Below are 23907 nucleotides of genomic sequence, written 5' to 3'. Positions count from 1 at the left end.
CTAAACGTGTTTTACTTTACCGAGAGGGTGGTAGATAAACATTCAAATAGTTATGCCTACCCTGATGTATGTTTACTGTGTTAGCCTCTTCCACACCTGCTGGGAGGCTGTTCTACTTACCTACCACTTTCTAAGTAAAGTAAAACTTCCTCACATTACATGCAAGCCTCTGACCCTCTAGTTTTATATTTATGGCCTCTTGTTCTTACTTTTATCCTCTATTGAAATAAAACCAATCTCATCCCCAATGAGCTTCTGCTGCATGAAGATCATGAATAATGTATAGTCAAATTAGTGAGTTCACCGGTATCTTTACATATTGAATTATGCATTATACAGGGATACAACAGTCCATCACACCGGAGAATCTTGCCAGCGTTGTCCCTTCATAACTCTCACTAGTGGATAAAACCCTTTTGTGTTACAGCACATTTTGTGCCCATCGATAAAGCATAAAGTACACCTTCCACAAATCTAAATGTAATAAAAACTAACATTCAAAGGCATCTGTGGTTTGACCTGAAGCACCGGTAATCTTATCTTGCATGTATTTGTTAAAATGGGGGAAGAAAAACAGCAGTTCACATTATTCACAAAATAAAATTTTATTAAATTATGAGTTGCATCCTTAGAACTATTTAACTTTGTTGTGTGAATACTTTGTCTTGACTAAAACACAAACATTTCTTCTTTACCGCACTTGAAGAGAGGCAGGACCGGTGTACTATGGTGGAAAAAAAAAAAAGGGTTGACAAAAACAAATTACACAGAGTGAAGTATAGAGAAACAAACACAAATAGGCTTAGTAAAGTAGAATGCACATTAAAGTACTTTGCGTGTACTTAAATATTTAGTATTCTTTGAAATGTAAAATCAGAGGCAGAAAAGAGTTCCCAGTGAAATAAAACCTGCAGTGAAATAAAACCTCCAAGCCAGCGTTGAGGCCGACTAGCGGTAAGTAGATCACATGGCAGGAGATGGGTTCAAAGGAATTCTGCAGAATCTCACCATGTCATTTCAAGGGGGAAACCATGTCAATTTAAAGCGACCTCTCAGCTATCCTGTGCATTAAATGACATATGATGGCCGTAGATTATGTACAGAGAAATGTAAATATAAAGAGGTTTTCTAAGAAGCTGTCATTGCTAGGCTCAATATCCCAAGCCTTCCAAGTATCTTCTTCATAGAGCCCATCCCTGTAGGAGGTTGGGATTTGTCTTCCCTGTGGGAGAACCTTACTGCGTTGTGTCATAGTTCCACCATATTCCTCTGCAAAGCTTATTTTTATACACACAAAAATGGCAGGGTAGGACCGATAATATTATTGAGTTAAAAGAGGACACAATTTCCCTTTAGGTAGAGTCCCCAGATCGCCTCCAATCATGGCACCAGACATACGGACCAATGATAAACTGCCGATACTTCAGGCACCAATAAAAAGTTATATCCTCCGTCATGTCCGTCAAGGTGGTATCAACATCGAGGCTTTCTCAGGCAAACGTGAGGGATTGGCCTCTGTATCCAGCTCATGATGTAGAAAAAAAAAATCCAAATGTTTCACTCAAAGCAGTTCACTAAACTTGTAAGGCTTCGTTATTCCTCCTCATCTGCTCGGTCTTGAAAGAATTCATCAAAGTTTGAAGATGCGTCCTGCTCAGTTTCCTGTTACAAGAAACAAAAACCTTCAATAGGATTGTGGCAGCACACACTTTACGGTCATGGCAGGGCAGTCAAAATACAACTTGAATGAGTAGTAGATCAGTAGACTAGCGTTCCAGCAGATGTCTGTGTACAACATGTGCGGTATTTGTAGATGCGACCCCCTCTGCATTAAATGTAAATAATTAAAGTTGTTGATTCACAAGATAATTTGGTATTTTAATCACATGAAGACAGAGGGTTCTCCTCCAAGTTTGTATCAAGTGTCTTCTAGTGTAGAGAGTTTAGTATGGACCCGTCACCATACCAAATGCTCTCCTAAACGGAGCTATTGTCTGACATGGACAATTTCTCCACTGTAATCATTTAAGTTAAAATTTCAATAAATAATATTAACTCTAATAAGTTAGAAATGATCATACAATTGTAAAGAAAAGTAACACATGAGTTTGTAAAGATTTTATGAGACAAACCATTTACGATGGTTCACTTATGGGTATAACACTAAGCACCTTGACTAGAAGAATACAAAGTCAAAACAAAGAATCAGCTCATTAGCATTTCTAAAGGGTATCAAGGCACATATAATAAAAATAACAGGGCACTAAGGCAACGGCAGGGCAGCAGATTTTCAACATTGAACCCTCTACTGCATTTTAGCCTCACAACATCATGATGATCTTATCAGACGCTATGAATGTATGATGTTGCGAGGCTGAAGTGCTTTCAGTAGAGGCTTGAATGTTTAAAATCTGCTCAGGCATATTGATACAATGAAGTTACCACAAGGCAGGTTCCAACATCTCTGTGTTGGTTGGACTACTTTCTCACCACCTGGGTATTTTGATCTGTGGCTGATAACAAGGATAGTCATCTTACCTTGGGCTCCTTAAACTCCAGGTCCTCTCCGTACTGGATTGCAAAATCTATATGCTGTAGCACAATGTTTATACCTTCTTCATCAGAACGGTCAAAAGGTAGGAATCGAACCATGCTGTAATCATCAATCTGGAAATACGCGAGAGACATTACTGTTTATTCAAGTGTGTGGTTTAAGAGTAGTCATTTCTTATTTAAGGCACAGTTACATGTACACTGCCACTATCTGCTATAGAATAAACCTTGAGCAACCAAAAACAAGAAGTAAATATTTAAGTACAAAGTCTCACCAATCCACAAATGGCTTTTGTCAGTTTTTGAAACTTCTTGCTTCTCAGCCGGCTAGAGGAATCTTCAATCATGGAATACATGTCTGGATCTAAATACCTATGAATGAGAAGAGCAGAATAATCCATCCTCTGGTCTCTCACATACAATACATTGTACTGAATATACTGAAATGGTATATAAATGTCAGCGGTCGAAAGGACACAAAGAGCCAGATAAACATACAAAAAGTTAAAAAATCCTCTTACTTCTCAATTTGTTTTTTAGCTTTCTTGTTTAACAAATCCATCTTGGTCATGATGTTACATTGTGGAATCTCCAGGGAGATCATAGCACTGAGTGCAGCCATAACTCCGGAAATAAACTGAAGAAGAGAAGAATACGAACATACAATGACAGACAATAAGCATTTTAGCCGGAATATTAAGGCATGTGTTTCTGTACAGCACTGATGTGTTTTCAGAGAGATCATATTGAAAGAGGACTTATCACCATGAAGAATGATATAAGCAATGATCACACAATAACTAATTAAAACGTGTTTGCAGAAATCACTCAACACGACTGTTTTCCTTAGTAGATCGCATGCTAATACTGTTTCCTACACGTGAACAGAAGTACCACTGAGGTCTGCACATCATCTGGGTGCCTGTTGCCAGAAAGGGGTAACTATTGTATTTACTCGCACTCTGTGATTGCATTTTAGCTAGTACTGTGGCAAATTATAGACTTTGTTTATATACCCCAAAAGGCCCTGAAATGTCAATTTAACCTGAACAACACAGTGACATACCTGTGAGAAGAAACTCTGAGGTCTTCCCTTGCTCAAGGATCATTTCAATGTATTGCAAACTTATATTTTATTTAAGGACAATCCAACTGTATGGATTGTAACCATTGAAGAGCTAGACCCTCATCTCTTTCTATTAGGACATATTATTGTCCATGTCATTGATGTATTTTATACTGTGAATTGTAATTTCCTCTTCTCCAGATTGAAATGGTGCTCAGGAATCCAGCACTTAATAAATAAATACAACCAGAATACCTCAATAATAAACTAAGATGGACTGTATTGTAAAAAAAAATGAATGAGCAGATCCCTCTTTCTTCACCAAGGATGAGATCAGATCTCACCTTAAAGGATTCGACCATGAATTGAGAATCTACAAGGAAAACTCCACACACTCTGAATTCCCACTGCTGAAGCTGCTCCACCAGGTACTTCATGACTGGGAGATGGGTATACAGTTCAATCTGACCTAAAAGCCCAGGGAAGCAGATAAGAGTTTTGTAGTTCGCAGCAGTTCACACAAATATAGACAAATAGTAAAGTCAACATTCAAAGCTCTTTATTATTATTTATTGTTTTATATAGCACCATCAGATTCCATAGCGCTGTACAATGAGTAGACAGGGCAAAACAAGTAGTATATAACATAACAATTTGACTTACAGAGTTAACGGAAGCACGCTTGGCGCCTTTGCTAGACTGAGTGGGTATAATGTGAACCTGTACTGACAAAGCCTCTCATACACCACGGCACCAGCTAACGTCAGAGACATATTCTTACGGTCATTGCCTTGAAATATGATTGGTGTCCACAAAGTTAAAAAGTTTTCTCATGGGTTAATACAGCTATATACGTTTTCCTTATTAAGACAACGTTACTGACACGTACAGACACTTTAAGATATGTGAACAAAATTAGTAAAACAAGGTTGATTGAATAGGGATCTATACAGTAGAGACGCTTGTACAGCTCTACAGCAAATATTTCATTTGGATTTATCACCCACCTGGGCAATCAAACAGGATGTAATCATCTTCTGTGTGACCCAAACAGCTCTCCAGCCAGTCAAAGTTATTGGCAAAATACTCCATACAGTACACCAATCCTCCGTTTGGCCCAAACCTCAATGTAGTATCTTCCATCACGTCGTCAACTTCAATAAGCTCCCTGATATCTATCGACAGGAATGGAATGAAAGCCTCTTATTGGTGGGGATGACCTGTTGTGATTGCACTCTTCCGTTAATATGATGGGGACTTGCTGGGCTGATATTAATACGGTTTTCAAATAGCCCTACTTGTCCCGAAAAAAAAATAGGTTACACTAAACGAGAAGGGAACTTTATCTGGTCCTAAAGCTTACAAAAAATATAATTTATATATATATATCTGATCGTTAGTCCCCAGAAGCACAAAGAGAAAGCAGCTACGACTAAATAACTGCAGTATTAATAATTATTTTTTTTTTTCTTTAAATCATATTTATTATTTTTTCACAAATCATACAACATGTAGCAAAAAAACAAAAAAAACAAAACATAAGTATTCATACTAATTCCTGGCGTCTTTACCGAATTAAATCATTCATCATCTCATATCATTTCAGACCTCTATATGGTCATATCATAATAAGCGCCAAAGAACTTAAGCAAACAAAAGACAGAAAAAAAAACCACAGACACATGGAGTCAGGAATAGAATTATTTACCCAATTACTGATTTCGTAAATTTCGTTACTTTTTTAATCCAGTCTTCACAAATTTCTGACTTTCTTTTATATGATAGACTAACCCAGTTTAAGCCTCTTTCCATTTGCAACTGGAACATTATTTGTTTTACCAACAGTATCTTAAGTATTGGTTTAGATTCTTTCCAGGCTCTAGCGATTAATATCTTAGTTGCCGCTATTACGTGTATTGTTATTATTTTTCTTTCTATAGATATATTCTTTGTGAGAATATGAAGAAGAGCAGTCTTCATATTTTTCTCAATTTGAATGTTATCCAGTTTTTCTAATAACTCATAAGTGTACTCCCAGAGAGATCTTATTTCTTTGCATCCCCACCAGATATGTTTATAATCCCCCTTATCTACATGACATCTCCAGCATACATCTTTTTCAGCTTCATTGGGGTCAGATACCATCGATGTATTACTTTAAAATAGTTTTCTCTAATTGTTATAGAATGTAAAGTGTTATATGTCATGTTTATTGCTGTGTGCCATTCTTCTTCTGTGATCTGAGTCCTTATATCTCTAGCCCATTTTACTAAGAACTTTTCTGGTGTAATCTCGTCTATTTTTTTAATCAATTCATATAGTTTGGTCATAACTTTCTTTATACTTCTCTTATTAAATATTCTTTCAAGTTTTTCATGAATCCCTTTTATCTGTCTTATATCGTGCATATTTTAAATAGGATTGTATTCTTAAATATGTAAATATTTCCGAGTTAGGCAATAACTGCGGTATTAATAATTAAATGGACAACCTCTGACATCATTTCCTAAAAAAGCGCATCACTATCACACTCTAAGTAGGTTTATATAGTATATATAGTATAATGATTTATATAATTTGTTTGACATAATCACTTACCAGCCATTACAGGGTAGTCAAAATACTCAGCTGCAGGGTCCAGATTAACCACCTGGACAGATCTATTCAGAGCCTCACAGTGCTGGACCATGGTGGAACAATATGTGCTCTGAAACACACAGACACAGCAGCGCAATAATAACCTGAACTGTTAGAAATAAGATCTATGAGGTTTTTGCCAATCCAAACAATGCAGAATATGGAGGTAGGAAGTATATATCTTATGTATTTCTTCTTCTTCTTCTTCTTCTTTGCTATGTGACGTTATTATACACGTAGGATCAGCTGTGATATGCAGTAAGAATGTTTTCTATTTATTATTTTGTTTTGTATTGTCTTTTTCGATCTTGTTATGTTTTGATTGAAAAAAAAAATGTATTTCCAAACATCACTTTGGAAGAGAAAAAAAATACTTATTTTTAAACTGAGGGCAAATACATGATGTGTAAAATATGTTCATTGTACAATACAAAACAATGTAAATTTAGTTTAAAATGTTGTTCCTTGTCCAGAATAGACATGTTCTATTCAGTCTAAGCTTTAATTCACTGGTACTTGGGTCAATACTGCTTAAGAATGGTATATAGATCTTCCTGCAGCACAAGTTCAGTGGGGTCTGTGCTTCATGACGAATAGACTCAATAGAAAGTTGTGGGTTGAACGCTTGTAAACAAGCTTCTCCAATGACATTAATACACATTAACGCGCTCACCTTCCCACTGCCAGCGGGACCCATTACAAGCTGCGCGTAGCGAGGCATCTTTACTCCAACAGAACCGCTGCACCGCTAGATCTGCTGTCCCCACTCGCGTGTTACACTTCCGGGATGCTCCTCTACGGGTACCGCGAAGGCCCAAACCAGTAACCCACACTGTCCTTCGCAGTTACCTCTTTCTTTGAGCGTGAAGCTACCCGCACGTAATTTAACACATGTGTCTCTTTTAATGGACTTACTTTAGGAAAATATAAGGAAATAAATCCACAGTCTCTTATAATCAACGCAGACTATATTCTCTTCTGATACATTAGTATTAAAGTTAATTGTCCGGTCTCACCAGATTATATCCTCATGGGAACGCCTGATAATGAGTATTCGACCTATACTGCTTCTTCAGCTGTAAATACAATGACATGAGTTTCTTAATAATTAAAGCTAATTATGTTAGTAAAGCAGTTATATGAATAGGACATAGGGGACCGCGCATGCGCACCTGGTTGCTAGGTTTAAATCCCTAAAGTATTTGTAACCATTCCCTCTCCTGACAACGGTACATATGAGCTGGGTGGGGCGGAGATTTGTATTCATGTTTAGAAGATGAGCAGACCGATCACTACTACGGGGCAGCCACTCGGTAAGAAAGGACTTGAGAGCAGGTGAGACAGACAGACAGACAGACAGACACACAGACTATATGTGGCGATGACAGAGCAGATCCCATTGGCTGAATCCCTTTAACATGTTACTCTGTGTGAGTTTATACATCCCACACGCTTTACGTGTGTCTGTAACATTTGAAATATAGATGAAATGCCTCATTCAAGATTTGTCATGGAAACTGGTAGACAGACCCACTCCTGTTGTGAATGTGCATCCAAATATAACATCCATCTGTTTTCAGAGTAGATGCGTTTCATTTGACTTGAAATCCGTCATTGACAACACCTAGAATTAAAACGACAAAGAATATATATAAGATATATAAGATATTAATCGCTAGAGCCTGGAAAGAATCTAAACCAATACTTAAGACACTGTTGGTAAAACAAATAATGTTCCAGTTGCAAATGGAAAGAGGCTTAAACTGGGTTAGTCTATCATATAAAAGAAAGTCAGAAATTTGTGAAGACTGGATTATATATATAATTTGAAATGAGAATAACAGATGAGTACTGCAATACAGAAAAATACATTTTTATTGGACTAATGTTCTATTTTAAGGTTGAGCTTTGAAGAGTATCAGCCTCCCTTTATCCAGTCAAAAGCAATACTAACCACAAAACATCCCAGACATGGGCCTCATGATAGTGTTAAGGAGAAAGGATAGAGCAGGGGTTCTCAAACTGCGGCCCTCCAGCTGCTGCAGGACTACATCTCCCATACTCCTCAGCCAGCCCCTTAGCTGAAGGAGCATTATGGGAGATGTAGTCCTGCAGCAGCTGGAGGGCCGCAGTTTGAGAACCCCTGGGATAGAGACTGATAAGGTCAGGTCACAGGAATGTGTGAGAGGAATTTAGAGGGAGTGAGGGTTATATTATTGTTAAAAAACTTCATTGCGCTAAAAATTGGATGAGAACAATGTGGCTGTATTAGAATTAAAATAAGCGGGGTGGCGGTATGCTTGGCCGCACAGCTGTTGCTGTACCCTCCCCACCTTTCTTTATGTGCAGGTAGAATGAATCTTTTTAAAATTGTCATATTTTGCATTTCATCACGTCAGCTCGCTATTATGTAAATTTTCAGTTTGTGTCCTGCTTCCCTGCATCTCTATAACGTTTACGTGTTTTGTGACGCTCGTGGGCACAGCCGGGCTCATGCTCCGAGAGGGTGGTAGATAAATGGAACAGCCTCCCATCGGAAATAGTAGAGGCTAATAGCGTTGGAGTTTAAATATGCATGTGATAGGCATAAAGCTATTGTGAATCTAAGACAAGACTAAGGACTGATTAAGATTTAAGGTTTTACATCAAGAATATGGGCAGATGGGCCAAATGGTACTTCATCAAATTCTATGTAGGACAAATCTATATAGAAAATAGCGAACTGTCTCCTGAGATTTGATAGTCCTGAGACAAACCAGTAATGTAATGCCTCAATGTTTGTCCTAATCTCCTGCTGCCCCTTTATTTCTTGGATTATAGAATGGAGTTTTTAACGATAAGTATTTTTTTTTATTTTATACAGGTCAGCTGACCAGAATCACAAGAACCAAATGCACAGTAAGTGCAATACGATACCTATAATAGTGTTTAACCAAAATATTATTACGCTAGCAACTGGTACCATGATTAGTACTCTTTTATACATCGCCCTCAGACGGCAATGAAACCTCTACAATAAGCTTCATGATTAAATGATGGCCTAACACATGCTTGTTATTGTATCTGTTGGCATCCCTCCAGTGACTACTGATCAAAATGTACATATTATATTATAGAATAATGCATTTAACAGCACTGAATAAAGGAATGATTCTTGCTTCTTCCACATAGTATGTGCTTTTTAGGGTTTCGTGGTATTTTGTGACATCATCCATCCTGCAATAAGAGAAGCTGCTTTGTGTATTGAAAGTAAGGATTCATAGATCAAATCTTTACTTACTGCCGTTTTATTGCGAGGAACTGGGAAGAGCAAATTTTTATTTTCAGTTATATTACTTATTTGATATTGCATCATCATATTCTACGGCTCTGTGTAATGGGCAAACACGGCGTAACAAGTATTACATCACATAGAAATTTAAAGCTAGTGAGGGGGTCCTGCTCCAATGAGGAGGTCGGGGTATATTACACAAGAGTTGTGGTGTATCAGCCACAAAACTATATCTCAATGCAACAGAGTTGTATTTACCTTTGAAGCTAAAGACACATTTTCAAAAATATCCAAACATCTTATATAAATAAATACAAATAAGACATTTCAAGGGTCCTGGGCACTCATCTCATTCTGTACTTCTGTAAAAGATTGTTGAAATCCTAGAGGTGGAGACGAATGACTTTAATATCAATAATAAAAGAAAATATCCACATCCAAAGTGTTTTAACTGAACTCTCCCTGGTATTTGTTTTTGTTACGTGGATATACAGTATATACCATGCGTTTATGGTGTGCGTTCCACAATCCTTCTACCGGAAGGTAGTTTCGCAGAATCAGAACCTGTGCTGAAACTGTAACATTTAGAGATTAGAATATTTGCCTATGCCAACGCCTTGCGTTTTGTTTCGTTGCTTGGTTGTTGATACAATGCCATTATTATCTTTATTCCACAGCGGTAGACGATACTAACGTTTGTGAAATAAGGAACACAACCAAAGGGAGTACAGGATCCAAGAATTGGTCTGAAACGTCACAGGTTAATACTGTCCACATTCCCAGCTCTATGAGAAATGCCACATTTCTTAAGGTAAATCTTCCCATTGCTTTATACAGAATTAAAAATATATGCAATCAAACCTGGCGTTGTATGCCTATTTCTTTTCTCTGCTCAACATTCAGTCGTCGTCCCCCCCCCCCCCCGAACAGTCCTATGAGAGACATCATAGGAAAGAATTTCTGGTCTAATATGGCTTTAAAAAAAAATGCTATATGTGGCACGTTCCCCTGATTATAAAAATTGAGCTGATATGACATCATCCGAATGTTAACGTTCTATTGAACAGAAGTAAGGAAACATTGAAACAATGGACAACAAAAGATGACAAAAATGTCAAGTCTATCAATAAGTATGTATTGTACAACAATATAAACATAATGATTTTTTATTTCAGCACCCTGGCCTTACTATCGGCCAGAAACTGTATTTATGTAGCATTGCTAAGGTCTACAGCACCAGCCACATGAATACACTGATTCATCGAAACCTGGATCCAAAGACCGCGCGTGGTAAGGAGACGTTTTGGACACGTCAGAAACAAATACATGGAATTGGATTCGTAAATATGCACAGTTAAGCTAGCTAAAGTATTTTAAACATAATTTGTAGTACTGTTGAATGCCCAGAAATGATTTAGTAAGGTTTTGTCTCATTCGTAATTTTGACTGGGAAAACCTGGCACTCAGAAACTGAAAAAAAACTTCTTAAATATATTAAAATTCACCTAAATATATTAAAATTCACATATTTAGTAATGTTTAACATTCTAGAAGGGTTAAGGTTTGTCTAAGTGGAACGGAAACATCCCCCTTTTTAAAATGCACATCATAAAAATTATACAAAAAATAATTTTCTACTCCGTTTCCATATATTGTTTTTATTTTTTTCTCTTAGGCTCTGCAAATAACATTAGGAGATACGACTCAAAAGAAAACAAATGAGATGCCTAGCATTCTGACAAGTCAGGAAAAAAAATAGATGGAAAAATAGTTTGTGTCCTTGAAGAATGTTCTCCACGGCCTTTATGAAAATATATTTTTTTAGAGCCACTTAATGGCTACAATTGTGTAATAATCATTACTAATGGGAGGAGGTTGACTTGTGTTAACATTACAAGAGACAGTTTGTTGAAGCATAATAATATTGGTTGTGTGTTCACTTGTTCAAAACAATTGTTAAGATCTCAGGGTTTTTTCCCTAGAGCATATCACTTTTCCTAAATATTACAATTCACAGTTGAGTAAAATACTAGTAATACTAGCACCATACCGATTGACATTCAATTCTGAATTAACATGCAAACAAGGTAGCCAGATACCCACTTGGTTCCCCATTAGAAATATTCTAGGAGGCATATTTATAACAGAATAAGATAATTCTGCTGTATGAATTTCCTCGCCTCTATTCTTCGCGTTGTAGAAGGTGGATATTTTAACAGAAATAATAATTATACCAAACATATAGATCCGCCTATAAGGAAGGGAATTGTATTTTGTGAAGGTGACAGAGTCACATTTCATAAATGAACACAAGAAATAAAAGGCAACACCCACACTTTTCAATTTGTATTGTTATTTTGGTAGCATTTCTTAACAACGTTAAGATATTTACAAGTGTATAATTTTACACATTATTGTGGCACAGTTTCAGAACACAGGTAAATGAACAAATTAATATATATATATATAGTTTAGTTTACAACAAACCTACAGCTGCATGAAATAAAAATGTTACAATGCAAACAAACGTCCTATAGCTGCTGCAAGACATGACTTGATTGAAGACCGAGTGGGAATGGAAGTTAAAGGCCGTGACAAGTTCAAAGGATTTGTTTTAGGATTTCTTGTACTCAATTCTTTCTACTTTGACATCATCGCCAATTAATTGGTATACATAGGTGACGACCGTCGATGCTTGTATGTCCATCAGTACAAAAGAAGGAATGATGTTACTGCAAGAGAATAATGGAACACCTTAAAGTGGTATAGAAATTGAGTGGAAAATGCAATTAAAATAAGATACTTACATGCAGAGCAGACTACGTATGACATACGTTATTCTGAAAATTCACAGTAACACAATTTTCAGCTATCATATAAATAAAATATATAACCAAGAATGGATGAACACATTTCAAGAAAGGTAGGTGTTTTTGGGAGGGAATGTGCCCCAAATGTTCTGCCTATATTGGGGCTAATATACTGGAATAAACAAAACTTTTGTATGACACAGAGGTGGATTGCAAACACACTAAGTGATCTACAGAATAAAAGTCTCACATAAAAAAGGACTTACTTTTCTAATGCGTTGTAGGCTCCTGTGGCAGATCCAGGATTAATGTAGAATTTGTTTTCGTGCTCGAATGCCTCAAACTTTTGTGTATGTCCTGAAATCAGAATATCTACATCCAGCTGCCGCTGTAATAGCGCCAGGCTAGCCATATCTCCCCATGGAATGACTTGGTGGCCATGGATCAAGCCAATCTTAAACTGACCGACAGTCACAACCTTCTGTTCAGGATAATTCAAGTTCTAAAAAACAAAATAAAGAACAAAATAAAAATGTTATAAATTAAATGCTTCACATCTATGCACACATAAAATATACATTTGTACAGATAGAAATGGCCCCTAAAATGTTGTCTGGTTTTCCCACAGACATCCGGTCCTAATCCTATGACACAATAGTAAAGGGCAAGTAAAAGAAGTAGGGATTGTTTTTAATTGTTTATTCACTTTACATCAATATACAAAAGCACAAGAAACCAGACACCCGCAGTAAATAGATAACTGCACATAAATGCATGAAACAAACTACAGTTCCTCTTGCGTTCTACTGGTTCTTTGCACTTGCTAACAATTGCACTACAGCAAATGATTTTGCACAACGGGCACACTTTAAACCTTTCGTAATGTAATATGATCATTGAAATACTGGCCATTATCTAATTTTCTCCTCATGAACTACTTCTTTATGCAAATTAGTACTAACCTCCAGCTAGATCAGCTATGCATTTAGTATATGGGACACCACATCAATGTGAAAATAGCTTTTCTTGTCCACTGTGGTGGATTCGGGTTTCCAGAACTACTAGAAATTGTTGGTGCGTTAACATGGTATGGCAGTGCTAGTTTCTCTCTTTTTAAGCTTACTGGAATGGCCATGTTTCCAGAAGACTCAAGACTTGCTAATTTTCAAGATCGTCTTTAAGAAACCAATGTTTCTATCCAGATGAATGAATGAGCTTTTTCTAGCACTCTTAAGTGACTCAGTAGTTTTTTAAAAATGCCTTTAGCTTAAGCAACAGAAAAAAAAGATAACGTGGAAACCTCATCAAAGTCTCCTCTGACAATGTGAACATCCCCAGCCAGAGTCTTGAGGTAGTCGTAGCTCTCCTTGGTGCAGAGGTTCCCGGTGCACAGGATATGCTGGATCTTTCCAGGCACCAGCAGCTTCTTGAATTTTGCTGGCAGGCTGTTGCAGCGATGTGGAATGTGCAGATCTCCTAACACCAAGACCAACTTAAAGAGATTTAAGAAGCAAAACGCAAGTTAGAAATCTGTGTGCGCATGCATCGCAAAAGAAAACCTTTCTACTACTTAAGGCAGTCTTTCACACATTAGCAGGCATGAAAGTACACCCTATTAGTAATGGATTACTGCCTTCAGTGCCTTATTAAATAGTTACAAGACATTTAACTGCAAATACACACTAATCTTAAAACATTATTGTAAAGCAGGAATATAATCTAATAATTGTAATCCTTTTGTATCAGTTTGTGATTTTAAATGTATCCTACTGACTACTGGTAAAGCGCTACAGAATCTGCTGGCGCTACACACACCAATATATATATATATATATATATATATATATATATATATATATATATATATATATATATATATATATACACACACATACATATATATACATACACACATACATATATATACATACACACATACATACATACATACATATACATACATATATATACATACATATAGTTATTGTAGATGAGACTGTAGTGATGTCATCACTCAAACATAATATTACTATTTAATACTGTTTCAAGTTTGCACTAAGGAGGGGGATTTGTGATGAAAGTATCATGTAAAAATACACACATTTTAGAGAAGTTCTGGTAGCACAAACAACTTTAAAAACGACCAGTACTCCATTCTTTATAAATACCAAGCGATAATTAGTCAAAATGCAGGGAAATCACTGAATCATAATTTGTCTGCATCTGGATGCAAAAAAAAAAAAAAAGAAAAAAGAAAAAAGCCCCAAAACAATCAGTTACAAAACACGGCAATCAAGAAGTTTGCGACAGTGCTGACCCAACAAAATTTTGTGGTTTTATATAAAATCCAAAATGATTTGGACCCCTACTTCATATCACAAAGAATCAAATACAAATTAAAAACATGCGAAGACGGAAACAAAGAAATGGCGTGCTTCTTATTGTTTGGCAGAAACAGACTGTTAAAGCTTGGTGTGGTCAAAAGTAAATGAGCAGAGAAAAGGTATTTCCAGCTTAAGGAAAGATACATGAAGATTTCAATCACCGATCCCTCACCGGGGTTAGTGCGCGATTAGAGAAAACTTACTCTGTGCCCAGGCTTATGGAGGAGTTGATTGCAGACAAGGGAGTGTGAAAGGGTGAAACATGAGCGATGTTAAATAAAAGAAAGCAAAAGAAAATGGGTAACAAATTAGGAAAATGAACATATAAATAATATTTATCAATCTGAGGTGATAGGAAATGTTAAATTGGATTTCTATGATAGAGGATGGGGATAGAAAAGTGCTTTCAAATAATTTTGTTATACATTCAGATACAGATTTTTTCAACACAAACGTAGTTCGGGTTTCGGGGCCGAGTAGCGCAAAAAAATCATTTTCATACTGAGATAAGAAACACGGAATTCGATGGCAGATGAGAACCGTTCGGCTCATCTAGTCTGCATTGAAGGGCATGCAGGAAAATCCCAAAGGCGTTAATACAGCTATGTAGTCTGGCCAGGAAGGGGTTATTGTTGGCATCGCAAAATACAGAAAAGTTAAAAATGGGCAAAACTTAAAAAAAAAAGGTCCTTAGAAAATCGTAGATACAAATTTACAAGCAGCATCTACCAATCTATTGGACCTGGTGGCTTTTCTTCTATGGTAATGTATGTGTATAGAAAGAAGTAGCAGAAATGTATAAAACAAAACGAAATTGTCATGTTCCATAAGCAGCTCTCCAAGAAGTTCTAGTTAGATGGAAGTTACAGGGAAGGTGTTTAATGTTCGGGTAAATCTATGCAGCGGTGACGGGGGCACTCGGTGAACGAGCTGGATGTGCTCAGTCTGAGGTCATATGACAGGCTGCACCAACACCCATTTCCATTTACAGGCCCCGAGCCTCATCTTGGCCGCAAAGCGAGGATCCCTATTACTCGCTCTACGTCTACATGCAGCGGGCTAAAACCGCGAACGGCAAAGGAGGCCTCTGAGGTAGATTCACTCGAACTGTCCGTCGACTGGAAGGTTTATTCGAACGCCTTACCATTCTGCACCTCGGAGCCGTTCACACAAGAAGACAGCCGTCAAAGACTACAACAACCAATAGGGATGCACCACTTGCAACCAATCACAAGATTGCGCCAAGGACCAATAAGAAGTTACAGACAATTGTCTGAAGCCAATGACGGATAGACGGAAGAAGCTGTGAGGATGTGACTACGGAGCGCGACAAAGGCCAAACATATATTATGATTTTTTTTGCAGCTTTGCGAAGGGAAGTAGTGCGATGTCAGTCATTTTGTTTTGAGCCACTTGTGCGGTGCTGGCTACTGTTGCTGATTGGCCGTGCCTAACATTCCCGCCTTTCTGGTTCTATGCGATAATCTTTGTGGAGGAATTACAGTATGGTTATTATTTTGTATATGTGAGCCATATAACACACATAGTTGTTCCAGAGACTAAGTAATATTAGTGAATGCCCACTACATTCTCTTTCAGCCTGATAAAGTGCCAGTATAGTAGCTGTTTGGAGGGGATTTTTACCATGAAGTGTGTTATTCCCGGTGGGCATGTCAAAGGTATAACATTAATGAGCATCTTAAATGTTGAGGTAGATTATGTTACATTACATAATCAGATGACATTAATTTAACATATTGAAACTTTTTTTTTTACATTTTGTGGGGAATTATTCTTACTATCAATCTATTTTAATTTTATTGTGATTAGAAAGCTGGACTCCATTGACTTGCATGGTTAAATGCAAGTCAATGCAGGTGGAGAGATCTTCTTGGAAACTTGACAGAGGCAAAATCTCTGGTAGTGATGCTTGTGACCACACTCCGGAGAGGTCCCAGCGTTTGGGGTTGCCTATTTAGGCATTTCAGCGGCACCACATAAGCTTAGGAGGTGATTATTAATCGCCTCCTAAGCTCTTTTAAACCAGGCGTCCACCGCCATACAATATATGGCGGATGTTGATGTCTGCGGAAGGGGCCACACAGGGCCCCTGCTGCAATCATAGATCTCTTTCTACACCCGTTTAAAGTCACGAACAGTTTAGGATGGACTAGTTGGAGGCTCGTTTAGATAGAGGGCACAGAAGCCAAGGGTTTTTCTGGATTTGGGCAGGGTTTACAAGCTACACAACACACTCAGGATAAAAACCACATTTCAATACACCCCATGTAGACCCCCGATTGTACTGGAAACCGGAAACTGTTTTTTTTCCAAAGCCACGTGGAATATCTTCTTTTACAATGATAAATAATATGTTTATGACATGGCATTCAAACTATATTACATGAAGACCTTTATGCAATGTGTCCACATCCGACTGGCACTGACTTTTTCATTTGCAGTTGGTGGTAAGGTGCAAATCTGATTGGGTGATTGTGATTGCTCTCCCCGTCCAATCCAAGGAAGAGGATTAGAGGAGATCTTTTGTTTTTTGTGTTGATGGTCACTTCATTAATTTTGTTGCATTTGAGAGAAATGGGAGTTACCCGTTCTGATGTATAATTGAAATGTTCTTAACATATACATACCTTGTTGTTCCATTTGCAACAAAAAATAAAGTTTTAATTGTATTTCTTCTCAGATCTGTCATTTTTAATAAACTTTTACTTGTTCTTATTTAAAAAAAATAAAGTTTTAAAAAGCAAATTTAGTTTATTATTTACCGAATAAGCTATATACATTGCATTTCATGTTCCAATTCCCAATTATTTTATTTAAATTCACTCATTAAAGGATATAATAGCAAACACGTGAGTTGCCATTTTTCATTAAAATTGATCACATCTGTTTGAATTCTATTTTGTGATAATATGTTTAGGTTTCTCCCTTTTCTGTTGACTGTAGTCTTTGGAAAAGCCATCCATTCTCTTTCAAGAATTGGTGATGAGCTATGGTTTGACCCTTTGGAAAAAGGCGTAAGTTTGGTTACATTTTTCTACTTTTCTCCTGAATCATATGGCCCCAAACCTCATGATCCGCCAGCTTTTCTTTTATTGTTGTAGATTCCATTCCTAACGAAAATTGTCATATATATATATATATATATATATATATATATATATATATACACACACTTACTGGCCACTTTATTAGGTACACCTGTTTAATTGGTTGTTAACACAAATTGCTCATCAGACAATCACATCGCAGCAACTCAATGCATTCAAACCGAGCATCAGAATGGGGAAGAAAGGGGTTTTAAGTGAATTTGAACATGGCATGGTTGTTGGTGCCGGACGGGCTGGTCTGAGTATTTCAGGAACTGCTGATCTACTGGGATTTTCTCGCACAACCATCTCATTGTTTAAATGCGACAGCCTACCTGAGTGTTGCTGCTGACGACAAATCTGCAGCGAATGGGTGATGCCATCATGTCCATATGGACCAAAATCTCTGAGGAATGTTTCCAGCACTTTGTAGAAAGTATGTCACGAAGAATGAAGGCAGTTCTGAAGGCAAAAGGGGGTCCAACCCGGTAATAGCAAGGTGTACCTAATAAAGTGGCCAGTGAGTGTATGTGTGTGTATGAAGATCTCATTTAGATCTCATCTAGAGGTAACATAGTTAAGTGGATGCAAAATTATATCTAAGTGTCTGTGAAATAGGAAAACATGAATGAATGTAACATGTTGGCATTTTGTCCATGGTGGATGTTTAGTTGAATCCAGAGAATTTTAGGTTGGCTATTGGGTGTCTCAACCAGCAGAACCAGCATTGTTGTACAGACGTCAGACTTTGTTGGTTTTACTGGGTATAATTTTAAAAGGTATTAACAGAGACACAATATGCAAAGATTGTTCCACATCACTTGTGCAAGTTCACTTTTTGTCCATTCTATTCCTTTAGCTTGCTCTACGAGTGGTGAATGCCGCCAGATCAGCATATGCTTGTGTCCTTTTATCATCCTTCTTTTTCCACGACTACCACGTTGCATCTATTCAGGAGCAAGGTCAAGGCAATGTGATTTTGCAGCTCAGATGTAAATTATCAATAAAGGTAATGCCATGTTTAATGTATCTTCTTGGATTTAATATCTTCTTTGATTCCCACCAGTAACCTTTTGTGCAATTTCTGAAATGCATACAAAATAAAATCGCTGATTCGAAGATGCTTACAGGAAATCAAGAAAATTAACATAAAGTTGTTCCTGAATAACAATTCTAGATATGCATATCGTATAGATGTACAGAATGCACCAAATGTAAGATATATTTAATTAGAACATGTTATATTAATCAGAGTTATAGAAACAGCACATTTAACTCTTAAATAACAGAATAACCAAATGAATTTGAGAAACATTAAGCAATCTGTCCTAAAATTAAGAAAGTAGGCTAAAGCTTTTTGTTGAGGTAGGTGTGATTTCCTAGAGATGTTAAATAAACACTTTAACGTGGTTGTACCGGCATGAGCCGTGCTACTATACTGTTTTTTCCCAGTAATAAAGATTGACGTTATAAGTGAGATTGCTGTTATGTATGAACATACACGCCAGTTTTCAAATCATGTAAATAATCCAGTCAAGCACCAAAAAGTGACTAGTCCGAAATCTGTCTGGATATCCAAATTTTAACATGCTATTTTTTTTCAGGCGGTTCTTCCTGTGTTTAGATCTCTCATCATGCTAGAAAGGAACGTGGAAAAATGCAGCATATACACAAACTTTACCAATTGTCGCCTGGTTTTCAGGTTGTTCTGCAAACATGGTAAGTAATACACAGTAAATTCAGATGCATGTGATGGTAGCTGTGAAACAATGATTATACTTCAAAGCATTTAATTTACTTGATATTTTCTAATCATTTGTAATTTTTGGGAGAATTATTGACTGTTTTTCCAAAAAAGTAATATGACGTCATCCATAGTCTCCCTCATACTCATCTTTCCCCTCTGCAATCCACCATGCACGCTGTCTTGGTGTCACTCTTGATTCCGACCTTTCGTTCACCCCCTACATTCATCTCTAAAAACTGTCTCCATCTTAAAAACATTGCCTGCATCCGTCCCTTCCTTACACAGCATGCCACTAAGGCTCTTGTCCATGCACTCATTATCTCCCGTCTTGATGATTGTAACTCTGTCTTAGCTGGTCTCCCTCTCAACCGTCTCACCCCTCTACAATGCACCATGAATGAGAGGGAGACCAGCTATATTAATCAAATATTGCTTTGTATATTCGATTTAACAGTATATGTGATTTGATGAATGCATCGCCTGAGCTCAATTGCGTATAACATCGCGATACACAGTTATACTTGCAACATATTGCACACGGCGGCGCCTGCTCAGCCATGTTCTGGCTCATAGGTTCCTGGGATCATATCATTCCTCTAATCTACCGGTCTATCCACCACAGGGATCACAAAAACTCATAAACTGTATTATGAAGACTGCGAACCGTTAGAAGCAGCCTTTTCAACAAACGCATGCCCTAATGTTTTAAAAATGCACTCAAGGTAGGTGTATCCCACCAGCGATATATTGCATGCTTATATTCATGCTTATTTATCGTTTATTTTGCCCATTAGAACCCATGTTTTACAAATTGCACTTGGAATGCAGTAGCGCAGTTTTATTTTTCAGTATTTCTTATTAAAATTAATGAAATGAAGTAATGTTTAAACAATACATTATATAAGAGAGGAGTGTTGTCATTTACCTTAAACATCTGTAAGCTGTTAGTTTATGGTTTTAGTTTATTGTCCTAGAGTTAAAAATCCTTTTATTATTTATGACAAATCTTGTGTAATACATTAGAATGCCAGGGATCCGTATGTACACGGAATGCTTTTTAGTGAATGTGGAATATGTACCCAATCTCTAACGTATGGATTCATGTATTAGAAATGAGATTTTACAGCACGTTTGTGCATGTGTTTTACAGAATATTTTCTGATGCAATAATACATTTTCCAACATGCCAGGATGAAGTCACTTTGACTATTACGCCTCTTAAGGTTACACTGAAGAGCTATAATGAGGAGGCAGAAGGTTTCCCAAAGAGAATGCACACTGAAATACACCTGGGCAGAGACGAGTTCCTCTACTTCAAAGCTGGCGTAGACTCTGAAGTCACATTTTGTCTGAAAGAACTTAGGGTAATTCACTTTGGTAAACAAGATGCTCGTTGCTGCTTTATGAAACATTCCAGTTCATCTCACCATCTATCTGATAAATATGTTTGTTCTTGCCGACAATATATATATATATATATATATATATATATATATAAATCTATCAACGGGGGTTACTTAAAATGTTTTGTTACTATGATTTTATTTGTGACAAACTTTGTTTATTTGTGACAAACACATTTGTTAGGATTAGTGTAATTAATTGAGTTTTTTTTCTTTATTTAAGGGGTGTCTGGCATTTGCAGAGACAATCAGCGCTTGCATTTCAGTTCATTTTGGACAGCCCGGAAAGTATGTTTTCGATGTTAAGGTTGTTTTCTATATTTTGGCCATCAAACATTTACACATATGTTTTACTAGATGTTTCTTTTCACCATTTTAGATACAAAATTATTAATGTTTTAATAAACTGTAGATATAAGTAATACTCAAAGTATTGTCCATATTTAGCATACGTATTATATCTTTGGATGATTGATAATTCATCAAGCCGGCTGACATTAGCCGAGATGTTCTTTTATGTCATGGTTATAGTGGCAGACCTTGCTTATAGAGTCCATTGGCCTGTCCACTCCTCTTTTTATCCAAAGTTAAATGAAATGCATTGGTTGGCATTCATTTTTTCTGTAATATTGAATTGGTGTAATATTAATTTTCACCACATCTTCTGCTTCCAGACCTATTGCATTTAGCATAGATGACATGATGTTTGAAGCACACTTTATTTTGGCAACGCTGGATCAATCAGAAAGTGGGACATCCACTCAGACCTCACAACGCATGCTTGTTGAGTAAGTCTAATAATTTATAATTAACATGACGTGGTACTGAGGGAACAACCGCTGCCCAACTTTAAGCTTCAAGGCTGGTGTGCCACATTCACGCACATAAAAGATTTTAATGTGCGTTATTTGTACCAAAAGAGAGTGCCTGTCAGTATGAAAATGTAATTTTATGTATTGATGCATTATCTAACTAAACATAGATGTGAAGTGGGTTATTTTACGGAGCGTGAAGTGCATTTACAAATATGCGGCTTTGTTGAATTGCTTTACACCCTGAAGGTTGCACCTGATGATCTTCAAGTAGAATTACATTCAAATTTAAAAATGAGTTGCGTATATCGAGAACAAGAGAACGATTGTCCAGATGTCCACTTTTTTTGTCTATAATTTTTTTTGTCATGTATGTTTATGAAGGTCAAAACAGGGCACTCCATTTTTGGGGTCAGGCAATGAAAATATTAAAAAAAGCATGAAAATGAAACAGACCAGCAAACAGCAGCCTGTGTTCAGCGCTAGTCCAGCAATGTCAAATATCCTTCAGAATGCTCCAGAACAAGCACCACGGGAGCCAGCTCGTCATTCATCTTATAAGGTATTATTCATTACATTTAATAAAGACTTTTGTGCAATTCTAATTCTAACACTAATCGCATATTTGAAAACCCCGATATCCTTCCTATTCAGCAGCACAGGAATGCATTGATTTAAGAGAAACAAAAGGTGTAAAGGCACTGGTTTCCTAGTGCAGGCAGTTTCTAAAGGGATCGCTGGGCCTCTTAAAACAGATTGCCAAAGGCTTCACTAGGAATTAGAAAATACTTAGACAACCAAATTTCTCGTGCTTCCAAGTGAATGTAAAAATAAAATAAAAAAATTAATAATACTTCACCGATGACTGCCGCAGCCCAAAAACACTCTTCCTCAAAGTGTAGATAGACCAATGCATAGATACTCGGGGCGCAGACACATACAAGGGAAAACAATAGGATAATAATGGTGCAATATTTCTGAACAATATTTGGTGCTGTGTGTGGTGTATTACGCACTCAAACATTATAGATGCATCAGACCCATCAGCATATGGTGTAAAATCCTTTTAATGATCTGCTTTAAAATCTATGAAAAAGCAAACTACAATAGTGCAGCATCTTTAGGTGTATCAGATGGAAGAAAGTCAAATTGCACTCACAGATCGCGTAGGCACAACATAAAAAGATGTGCTTCAGCGCTGGTTACACCCAAAGTCTGTCGTAGTCCTGTTAAAAAAGTCCAGTTAAATCCTTTGACGCATTTCACCGGTTCGGCTTCCTCAGGAGCGATGGAAATATTAATTTTTTATTATTTCCATCGCTCCTGAGGAAGCCGAACCCATATGCGGATGGGTCAGATGCATCTATAATGTTTGTGAGTGCATAATACACCACACAGCACCAAATATTGCACCATTATTATATTATTTTTGTCCCTTGTATGTATCTGCGCCCCAAGTATCTATACAATGGCATGACAGTGGAAATTCTGTTGCAGCCACTAGGTATCATATTCCGCAGCGCTAGATATATACATACACATAGGGTTGCAGCTTAGAGGTGGTTTCTTTTGTATAAAAAGCTCAAAACAGTAAACTTTATGATTTGTAAATAACATTACTGATATTAATGTAGTCTTATAAAGTATAATGCTGCGTGATGGAAAAGTTATTTGTTTTGCTCGCAGTTCTGTTCCCTGTTTTTTGGCGCCATTACATCTCAGCAAGATGACTTTAATCAGGTCTTCCACAGTTTGGCAACAGCCAGCGAAGATGAAGAGGAGGGGGGCTGCGGGAGAAAGCAATCTCAGACATTTTAATGTTGCAAGTGTATTAGTTGGGTTGTTTAGCCACTTGTTACCGTTATAGTCAGTGATAATTTACACATCAGCGGGTTATGAATTTATAATAAGTTTGACATGTTCAGTTAAAAGATTATTTCATTTTACCATTTTAAGAATTGGCCAATGTACATTTCCAAAACAAATTCTCAACACAAGAGAAGAAACAGAGTTGTAACACAGATTCAGTTATTGTATTTCAAGATGCAACAAGACAACACACACCCTGAACTCAATTCACAATCTCCTGCAATAATAACACCGTCTTCAACTCAAGT

At 37.0% G+C, this 23907-nt stretch overlaps 3 protein-coding genes across 3 annotated transcripts; 1 reads left to right on the top strand and 2 right to left on the bottom strand.

The window, feature by feature from the left end:
* Window positions 1–1593: 1593 nt before the first annotated feature.
* LOC149289082 (GPN-loop GTPase 3) lies at window positions 1594–6977 on the bottom strand. Its single transcript, XM_089491007.1, has 8 exons — window positions 6930–6977; window positions 6218–6326; window positions 4627–4794; window positions 3964–4088; window positions 3075–3190; window positions 2829–2925; window positions 2539–2667; window positions 1594–1662 (listed from the first exon to the last, which is right to left on the bottom strand). Exons 1-8 carry the CDS (start codon window positions 6975–6977, stop codon window positions 1594–1596), a joined length of 861 nt encoding a protein of 286 aa, XP_089347133.1.
* Window positions 6978–12141: 5164 nt separating this feature from the next.
* LOC149289081 (vacuolar protein sorting-associated protein 29-like) lies at window positions 12142–14985 on the bottom strand. Its single transcript, XM_089491005.1, is given in 5 exon segments — window positions 12142–12259; window positions 12604–12839; window positions 13638–13829; window positions 14925–14943; window positions 14945–14985. Coding segments are annotated over 5 exon segments (606 nt in total).
* Window positions 14986–16366: 1381 nt separating this feature from the next.
* LOC149289080 (cell cycle checkpoint control protein RAD9B-like) lies at window positions 16367–23608 on the top strand. Its single transcript, XM_089491004.1, has 10 exons — window positions 16367–16400; window positions 17686–17756; window positions 18688–18837; window positions 19433–19547; window positions 20198–20297; window positions 20726–20939; window positions 21202–21266; window positions 21653–21766; window positions 22175–22352; window positions 23477–23608. The coding sequence occupies exons 1-10, from the start codon at window positions 16367–16369 to the stop codon at window positions 23606–23608; spliced, it is 1173 nt and encodes a 390-aa protein (XP_089347130.1).
* Window positions 23609–23907: the final 299 nt, after the last annotated feature.

This window comes from Sceloporus occidentalis, unplaced genomic scaffold (genome assembly GCF_023333645.1).
Source record: "Sceloporus occidentalis isolate IW3139 unplaced genomic scaffold, rSceOcc1.0.p SCAF_48, whole genome shotgun sequence".
NCBI lineage: Eukaryota > Metazoa > Chordata > Lepidosauria > Squamata > Phrynosomatidae > Sceloporus > Sceloporus occidentalis.
This window is presented reverse-complemented; position numbering and strand designations above follow the sequence as displayed.

Excerpts from the sequence above, each read along its gene's own strand:
- LOC149289082 (XM_089491007.1), bottom strand. The coding sequence starts at position 6,977 with ATGCCTCGCTACGCGCAGCTTGTAATGGGTCCCGCTGGCAGTGGGAAG. Across the intron at positions 6,327-6,929 it reads GTCCCGCTGGCAGTGGGAAG|AGCACATATTGTTCCACCAT; the intron begins GTGAGCGCGTTA and ends TGTGTGTTTCAG. Across the intron at positions 1,663-2,538 it reads TGGAGTTTAAGGAGCCCAAG|GAAACTGAGCAGGACGCATC; the intron begins GTAAGATGACTA and ends TTCTTGTAACAG.
- LOC149289080 (XM_089491004.1), top strand. The coding sequence starts at position 16,367 with ATGAAGTGTGTTATTCCCGGTGGGCATGTCAAAG. Across the intron at positions 19,548-20,197 it reads CAGGTTGTTCTGCAAACATG|GGATCACAAAAACTCATAAA; the intron begins GTAAGTAATACA and ends TATCCACCACAG. Across the intron at positions 20,298-20,725 it reads GTTTTAAAAATGCACTCAAG|AATATTTTCTGATGCAATAA; the intron begins GTAGGTGTATCC and ends TGTGTTTTACAG.